The sequence below is a fragment of the Lemur catta genome, chromosome 5, assembly GCF_020740605.2.
Source record: "Lemur catta isolate mLemCat1 chromosome 5, mLemCat1.pri, whole genome shotgun sequence".
NCBI classification, from domain to species: domain Eukaryota; kingdom Metazoa; phylum Chordata; class Mammalia; order Primates; family Lemuridae; genus Lemur; species Lemur catta.
The window spans coordinates 87616933-87626458 of NC_059132.1; the positions used below are offsets into that span (position 1 = coordinate 87616933).

Here is a 9526-nt window from a genome sequence, read left to right on the forward strand (position 1 = left end):
CTCTCGGTGCGGAATCTGGAAGTTAATGTCACTTGTGGGAACGGAATGTATTATTCCATGAAGAGGGCTTTCGTTTTAAGCCTCTGCTATCAGTCATGCTGTCCTTGGCATGTGCAGCTGCAGAGACTTGCTAAGCCGATCTCTGTGCTCATCTCCTCTGTGGTCTTGAGGGTCACACATGTGGAGACCAAATATGGAAGAAAAAAGGTCAATGTTTTGCAATCAAGAACCCCCAGAATCACCCCTAAGTGGCTGTAGTTCATGTGTACATATAGCCGAGAGCTCATCGGAGAGCATTTGCTGAGCTTTATGTGAATTTTCCAGTTGGGTGCATTTTTAATGTTTATTATTGGCTATTTACTAGTCATCTCAGTCTTGGGGTCTTTACATTTTGAATCATTGAGTATCCTTTCTTTTGCTCTTTGAAAACACATTCTCTTCTCTCAAGCGTAGAGGAAACTAAAACCAAAATAAAACATTCCTATAAACTTCCACTTGAATAAAGGGTAATGATAATGGCACTCTCACATTGCTACTGGTGTGTAAATGCATTGTAAGAGCAGAACATAGAAAAGAATTAGTCAAATTGTGGTTTTAACCCTGCTGCTAGTTTATCAGTATAAATAATCATTTGAAAAAGATAATAATGAGTAGTGACCTCATTGTTTGTTATCACCTGTGTTCTCATTTAATTCACCAAGCTTGTTTTTTTTTTCCCTTTCCCCTCACACCCAGCATCCTTTGACAATGATAATGCTCTTCTCTGGAGACCTGGATAGTCTTTTGAATTTCCTCAGTTTTGCCAGGTGGCTTTTTATTGGGCTGGCAGTTGCTGGCCTGATTTATCTTCGATACAAACGCCCAGATATGCATCGTCCTTTCAAGGTAACCTCAGTAATCTTGATGGGTTTACATAAATCTTTCTCCCAATACCTAGTCCTCCCTTTGTCATAACTTGGTGATGGGGAGGCTGGGCAGGGCCGGCATCCTGTGGAGTAAAATGTTTAACTCTTGCAGGCAGTGCCTTCCTACTGGATTTATTTTACTTGGGAAAAATAGTCAAAATTTTTATGTAATATACTGAACTTTGTATGTCATATTTTTGAAAAAAAAGATGGTATTGATGGATGTTTGTTATGCTGGTTTTTCATGAATGTCTCCAATGACCTGATATGTCCAAAGTATGGGATACTTGTGTCTTCATGCCGAGTAGTTGTGCACAGCCGTGCTGAGAAAGAGCGGCAGATACTTCTCTAAAAGGCTGCTGCTTTACAAAATAGGCATTTTAAGTAGGTAAATGTTGTGGCTTGATACATTGCTTTTTCTGTACATTATACACTCTAAAAGCAATGAAAAGCAAAATATACAGAAAAAGAGAAGACCTATGAACTTAACACTTAGTAGAATGCCCGTGTAGCAAAACTAAGCACTTCCTCTGGGGAGGGCTGAAGACTCTGCCTGTCATCCCCTTCAGCCTTGAATGTTCGTGGATTGATTTGACCTCATTATTTATTTGCTTTTAAGAAATAGCACAGATAAGGCTGTCAGTCATGTTGTCAGAATTTGTTTCTAATTATATTCATTGCCTAATGCTGGCAGCATCTTTATTAGTGGTTGAATAGGAGTTGGCCTGTTTTATTCCTGTCAGTTCTTATTGTGAATCTCAACAGCAAATCGATACGCACTGAAAGACTTTAACATGTAACTTATCAGCCAGTGCTCTCGACTCCATGTTAAAGTGGATTCTAATCATAATGATCAAAGAGCCAATCTTTTAAAATCAAAAACATAAATCATAATGGTTTTTAACTAGTAAAATAATGCCAACAGAACATCTCTTATGAAATAGCCCTTTTTCAAATTTCAGCATATTACGGGGGTAGAAATGTTTAGGTTACATATATTGCCTTTGCCCCGCCTGAGTCAGAGCTACAATCATGTCCCTCTACCTGACAGTGCACACTGCACCCGTTAGGTATGAATATACCCACCCCCTCCTCCCTTTTTATGCTTAGATTTTGTTCTATCCAAGGATTTTAAAACAATTAAATTAAACTGAATTAAATTTAAGGGAGTACATTTAAATGGGGCACTCTTTGTGCCCCATGAAAGAATTTTGCTACTAGGGCAAAGTACATTGCTGCCTGTCACCTGGTCATGTGACTAAAGTATATCACATGACTGACATGCTCATCTTGAAACCACCTTCTGTCTTTTGAACTATGTTTGAAGTGATTTTTTTTTTCTGTTCCATGTTCCAGGTACCACTGTTCATCCCAGCTTTGTTTTCCTTCACTTGTCTCTTCATGGTTGCCCTGTCTCTTTATTCGGACCCATTCAGTACAGGGATTGGCTTTGTCATCACTCTGACTGGAGTGCCTGCATACTATCTCTTTATCATATGGGACAAGAAGCCCAAGTGGTTTAGAAGAATGTCAGGTAAGATTTTTAAGCATTTTCAGGACCTTGTGAGAGACAGTGTTATAGAAAACCTACAGAGGTGCACATACATAACATGCAAATCTTAAAATTAAAAAATATAAGTGGCATAATTGCTAGTTTGAGTACATTATTGCATTTTAATTGGAAATGCTTTTTTTTTTTTTTTTTCCAGGAAGGGCACTCAGGGTATAGCCATTGAATCCTTTCAGTGTATTTAGTATGGATGCTCTAATCACTTCTTATGAGAACTGCTTTTTTAGATTGGATTTTATCAGCAGTTCTGTAAATGACCTAATTGCTCTTTTGAATCCTTTCCTAACCTAATTATTTTTCTTCTGGGTTGAATGCAGTTTAGTGATTGTATATCATAACTTGATGCGTGACACGAGATTTGTGGTGGAGTTAGGCAGAAGCCTGCAAGTGTCTTCAATATCATGACTATAACTCTATGTCAGTAGGAACAGTGACTCACAGACGGATCATGATAGCAAGAACAATGAAGAGAAGTATAGCAGCTCCCATTTATTGTGTGAATTCTATGTGTTTGCACATGTATGCCCTTATTTAGTTCTTAAAACAGGCTTCTGAAGTAGGAAAAAATGATTATCTTCATTTTATAGATTTTGAATTATAGCATGTTCCAAGTCATACAGATATGAAGTAGAAGAGCTGACACGCAAATTCAGGGAGTTTCGAAGTATTTTAGAAAAATCACCCTGGAGGCAGTGTGGATGGATTAGAGAGGGTTGGGGCTGAAGTCAGAGAATCAAGTTTCGTGGTTATTGCAGCAATCTTGATGCGAATGGAAGGGAGTCTGAACACAGGCAGTTTCAGCAGGGTATGGGAGAAAGGGAAAACTATTAAAGAGGAAAACCCAGCAGGACACGGTGACCAGTTAAGTTGGGGGAGAAGAAAACATAGTAGATCACTAAGTCGGAAGGTGCTTGTGAACAGCCAGTGTTGAAAGCCTTTGTCTCTGTCAGGGACTCTTCTGAGCCCTCTCCCCTATGTCATCATTTTAGTCAATCCTCACGAAGATTGATGTGCGAGGTGGTGTTAATCCCAGACCCAGATGGGGAAACCAGGGCTCAGGGAGTTGGAGAATTTATTTCTCAGTGTACAGATTTTAAACTGTAGAGCTAGGATTTGAACCCACATCTGCTGGACTTCAAAGTATGCTCTTTCTAGATTGGATGCCTTGTAGAAGAAAAAGAGAAAGAGAGAGGTCAAATATATAGCTAGAGGAGCAGATATATTTTTGCTGGTGGGTTTAGAATACACTTTTGTGCATCTTTGTTTTAATTTACTTACTTTACTGTAATTAATTTTTAAAATCCAAGTTAAAAGCTTAAGGGAGATTTCTGGTAAAATTATCAATAAATAATGTCAATGTTACTAAAAAACAACAACAAAATCTGAATATACATATTGAATCTATAGTATGCTATGCAAACTCATTTAGAGGCCAGTCATTTAAAACAGAGTTTTACTACTACTCTTTATTAGCTTTTAATTATCATTTGGCATCTTTAGATCTCATACTACTATTTATACCTGGATTTTGTTTTCTAGCTGGTAATGTTATCTCTCACAGAAGTGTTACTATACAAGTTAGGCACTTTAAGACTAACATAGGCACATTGAGTGCCTTAACCAAGCATTTAATCTGCATTTCTTATAGATCACACTGGTTTTATGTAGAATATTTTTATGTAAGTTTTCTCTTTTGTAGACACTTACTATAGAGCCTATTCAGAAGAACAGAAAAGGTATTGTTAAATAACATTTACCATTTAAGACAGATTAGCACTCACCACTGTGAGATCTATGTCTATTTCCCATCCTAGCTAGAGATAGTTCAAACCCCTGAGCACCATGGAAAACCAAGAGAATTTAGGAAGAAAGAGCCGGTAACACTAGAATAGGAGTAGAATCAGAGGGAACATAATGGAAAAGCAAAGTCGTTGTCCTATCCCACTTAGTAGGTGTTTTCATCCTCCTGTTTGTAGTCAGCCAACTCAAAGTTCTTTTCTTTTGCTAACATATATGTACTTTGTACATATGTCTTTGTCAGTTCATACCAGCAAGCAATTCTCATGCCTGATCCTTGCTACTGATGTTTTGAACATCTCCAAGGCCTCCAAATTTAGTGTTAGCCTTTTGTGAAACTAGCATCCATGGAGCAGTCCCATAACAGTTATTTGGTTCTCAAAAATGCTGTTAAGTCTTACCAGGGAGCATGGCAATTCTGCCTTTAAACTGTGATCACTGTGACTCTTTATCTTTATAGCTGCCTTGAAAGTGAGTAGCAAAAAGCAACAATCCTCCATAATTTTGTTTGATTTTCCTCTTAGGCAGCATTCTTGTAGTAAAATAAAGAAAATTCATGATATTTATTGCTGCAATAGCAAGTTATTTTCTTAGCCTTTGGCCAAAACAAAACACTCACACACAGACACACTGAACAACAGAGTCCTAAACCACCACCCCAACCTTTCTCCCAACTACTCTATGATCTTTTTGTTAGAGAGAAACTCAGTGTGAACTTGGAGACCAAGAGAGCCTTTGTTTGGAGCAGTTTATTCAGTGATTTAATATATTGCTTTGCTTGGTTATTTAAATTTTAGGCTATCATTTATTTTTACCCTAACATAGATGAGTAGATTAGCCCTGTGAAAATGATAGTCTATCAAAATACATCTTACCTAGGTTGTTTCCATGAAAAATGAGAGGTGACCGAACAGTGTTCAGAAAATGGTAAAAGGCTGCTTAGGGACAGCCAGGGAATGTTCATAACACAAGGATCTGAGATTTTCAGAGATTTGACGAATTTTTCTGGCCACAGGATGCCAGTATTGAACCACTTTTTGTTTGATAGTGTTTCCAGGGAGAAAAGAAAACGTGCTCTTTGGGGAATAGGCAGATACCGTGTAAAGCTTTTCTCTGCCATCTGTGACAGAGTGGTTAATTCTCCTCGTTGGTTATTTATATTATTTATTTACTTACAGAAACCCAGGATTCTCACGCAAGGCAAAAGGGGCAAATGCCCCACTGATATATACAAATATACAAAGGTAGTAAGACCTGGCAAATCCCCAGTCTTGCTACTCCACTGTCTCTCTATTTATCAGCCAAAACCTGTGACAGGTGAGAGTGTATGAGGTGGCTGGAAGTTGGTCCTTTTTGCTCAGGGAGAAATACAGTAAACAGCCTTATTCAAACAAAATCTTTTATTATAAAAAATCACACTGGGCAACACCAGCAGAATGACTGTAATGCATCTTTGTGGACAGTGATTTTGCAACTCCAGAGTCCTAAAAGCTTATGTTGCATGTATCATGATAACTTATGATAAGTCACCCAAAGCTAATTAATGCATTTAACAGCCTTTTCATGAAGACTGCAGTCCAATTTCAATTAATTAAACTTGCCTACATTTCTTACGGACCCAAACTATCTTCATTGTAAGGATAAAATGAGATCACACTTGTGAAAAGATTTTGAAGCCTTTGAAAAATCACTTACTATTATTCTTATTATGACTTCCAGGGAAGATTGGCTTTGTGCTACTTCATGAACTTATTCAATTTTTGTTGTAGTTCCCATGTTGGTACCAGGTACAGTTGGGTAAATCAGATTTTTCAAGATCATTTGTTATTTCAACTTATTTCAAGGATAACTACTGAATATGAAAGGTAAAAGTAACATACTGCAATTGTGATTTGGTCCCGTAGCTTGCAGTTACTGAAAACACCAAGCACAGACTCATTGGCTCATCTTTATTTAAAGCAGTAACATCATAGGGGTGATGATCCCCAAGCCAAAGCCTTTTCATGAGCATGGCTGTAGAAATGGCAGTCAAATGCCACATGCTCTGCGGTGTTTCCAGCAAGCTGGAGGCTGGTTTAGAGGCTTACTTGCCTTCACTGAGTACCCCTGTCTGAAATACTGCTGTAAGATAACCCAGAAGGAAAAGTTAGTGTGACTCCAAAAGGTACTAATGGCCAAAATCAATGACTCTGCGGAAACCTTCATTACAATGAAAATTAGTCAAATCTTGATATCTCCAGAGAGAGCATAAGAAAGCTACAGAGGACATTGTTGATAGGGCTGATTGAACATGGAGGAGTAGAAGACTGCAGAAAGTGTGTGGAACCAGAAGAGAAATTCTTTAGCCCTTGTGCTTCTGAATGGAGGATCTAAACAGATTTTAGGAAGGAAAGTGACATACTTGGAAAGCAGCAAGATTGAAGTTGCTCTTTATTTATCTGGGATGGAGCCAGGGATATGACATGGGAGGAGGCAAGGTGTCTAATAAAGCACAGGTGTAGGGGGCCCAGAATATAGAGAAACACTTTTGGAAAAGGCTTTGGTATTGGGTGTGGAGGGCAGACATTGTGGAGATTAGTTCAGGAGGCTGGGGCGGGCGGGAACTCTTCAGGGAGACAAGGCCAGAGAGGATGTCTTCTTCACACCACTGCTTTTCATTCGGCCATTGCAGATGCCCGAACCTCTTGTTTTTTCAACCTACTGTCAGATAGCACTAGTCCCTTCTCTGCCTAAACATGTCACATCTCCGTTACTATGATTGATACTTACTTTTCACACAAAGGTCTATTTTTATAGGACAATTTTACAATTTCCCTCTTCTGTAAATATGAGCTTTAATTGCTCTCTTATTCTGCACTTACATCTCAATGTAAAGAGTGGGCTGTGAAAAATAGTGTATTTAAGAAATATTTATGTAGAGCTTATTGTTGGCCAGCACTGTGTTGGGCCCTTGACAATTAATATTGTCTGTAAAATTAATGTGCTGAGGACAACATCTTTGTTGAACACACTTATACAGCAAAGGATGAAAGAAATACTTTTGTAATATCATTAAATATTTCTTGGAAAGGGCTACTACAGGGAACAAGTCATAAATGAGGACAAATATTATATGTCCAGATGAGAGAAGATTTGTGTCTGAAACCATCAAGAGGATGGGCTCTAGACTTCTTCAGGTCTGGTAGGAAGTTGAAGAATTTCTATAGGGATTGATTACAAAGATAAGAGGTGAACAAGAACTAATGTCCCTGGAAAATGGGGTCTCAGAGTTCTAGGACTGCCAAGATGAAATGACCTTAGAAATCATCTAACCCAGTGGTTCCTACATTTTTGTGTCTATCAGAATTACAGATTGCTAGGCCCTGCCTTCAGGGTTGAGGTCTAGGGTTGAGCTTGAAAATATTCATTTCTAATATCTCAAGTGATGCTAATGTTGCTGGTCCAGGAACCACACTTTGAGAAACACTGATTTAGTCCCTCATTCTACTGATGAGGTGAATGAGGCGCTTAGAGATAATTTCCTCAATAATATGCTACAAGTTAGACTGGAAATAATATTCTGATTCTTCTACTGATTCTTCTGAGGAACAGGTTGCAATCTCATAGGTGCAAAAAGAACAAAACAATTTTAATAAGAAGTGTATTTTGAACATTTATTCATATCTTGGTTCTATTGTCTCAAAATATTCTCAGCCTCCTGGTTCATGAATAAAAGTTCTTATTTGAATGCAAAATATTAATGTATTCTTGCTGAGAAGCCATCATGGGAAGTTACAGAAGTGACAAATAAATTAATTGAGCATGATAGGATTCTAATGAAGTAAATAATTCTTGAAAGTTCTCTATGAAATAGGCGGTTGTGTGTTTTCAGTATTCAACCACAAATAATTCATATTTTGCTGTTTTTATGCATTTCTGATTTCCATGCATTTTTAATTTCTCTTCTTTATTTCTTTGTAGACAGAATAACCAGAACATTACAGATAATACTTGAAGTAGTACCAGAAGAAGATTGTCATAATTTATGAACTAAGGAATTTGAAATCTTGGCCATCTGCCCAAGGGCAGCGACACAATATGGATCTTTCCTTCATTTTCTGAAAATCCAGAGAATCGCAACTTTGGTGACGGACTAAAGGAATCAATTATTTCTATTTGTATCATTTAGTATATTTAAACTAATTTCTAAGAAATTTACTTATAACTCCATGTAGTTATAGAAAGCTAATATGCAATTGTATATGAGTTCACACAGTTCTCGAGCGTCTGATACCTACCTGTTGGAGTTAGGGAAAAAGACTAAGAAAATGGACAGTTATTTTAGTGGTCATTCTCTACACCATATCTTACTTCCCATGGCTAAGAACCTTCAAATTGAAGACTGAGGTGTTTTCTGTATATGTGGGTTTTGTAAACACGGTTTTATATACCATAGGTGGCTATACTGTGAAAAAATGTTTTGTATTCTTCTTAAAAAAACACACATCATTATTAAGGCAAAGAGGACAAAAAGAAATTTATTTTACGTTGACATTGCATTGCTTCCCCTTTAGATACCAATTTAGATATCACTCATCTTTTAATCGGATATACCCAGAGCATTTTGAACAAAGGTCAGAGGGGATATGTTGAATACATTATTCGAGGGGCTATTGTTTATGAGATAAATATAAGATTTATGTTGGAGGAAAAATCCTTGAGAATATATTATGTTAGCGTTTTTTCACTCATTGTCAGTTCCACAGTTATGTGCCATTTCATTTTCACATCAGTCTGTTTGATCTGGAAAGTGTGTTAACACTTCTTAGAGAGAATCAGTTTCATATTAAAATCCTCTTAAGAACATCTACCTGCTTCACTAATAATTTACCCCTGGATGAATATATCTAAACATGTGCATTTTTAAGTCTTCAAATTACGATATCAATGTGAGAGAAATCACCAATAAAGAAAATATCCCAAATATTAGGCCCATCCCTATAATAATGTCTACATGAAATGTTAGTAATTCTGAACATTGAAAAACGTTTAGGCTATTTTTACATCATAATGAATTTTGAGAGTTTGTGCATTTCTTTTGTATATTTTATATTCTGTTAAAATAGCTCTTTGGATAAACTGTCCAGATAGATCAATTAGGAAAAAGTGTATATTAATATTAAAATTGATGAAGAAATGTCATTGTTAAATAAGATTTACAACTGATATTTCTAAAAAAATTCCACTTCTATATCTAGGGTTTATCAGTAATTTC

At 37.0% G+C, this 9526-nt stretch overlaps 1 protein-coding gene across 1 annotated transcript in view; it reads left to right on the plus strand.

Annotated features, from left to right (window-relative positions):
- SLC7A11 (solute carrier family 7 member 11) overlaps window positions 1–8400 on the plus strand; it is a 72318-nt gene extending 63918 nt beyond the window's left edge. Inside the window, exons 10-12 of the mRNA XM_045552276.1 lie at window positions 736–885; window positions 2262–2439; window positions 8233–8400. Coding sequence (XP_045408232.1) covers window positions 736–885; window positions 2262–2439; window positions 8233–8300 — 396 coding nt within the window. The 3' untranslated portion in view covers window positions 8301–8400. The remainder of the gene's footprint in view (window positions 1–735; window positions 886–2261; window positions 2440–8232) is intronic.
- The last annotated feature ends 1126 nt before the right edge of the window (window positions 8401–9526 follow it).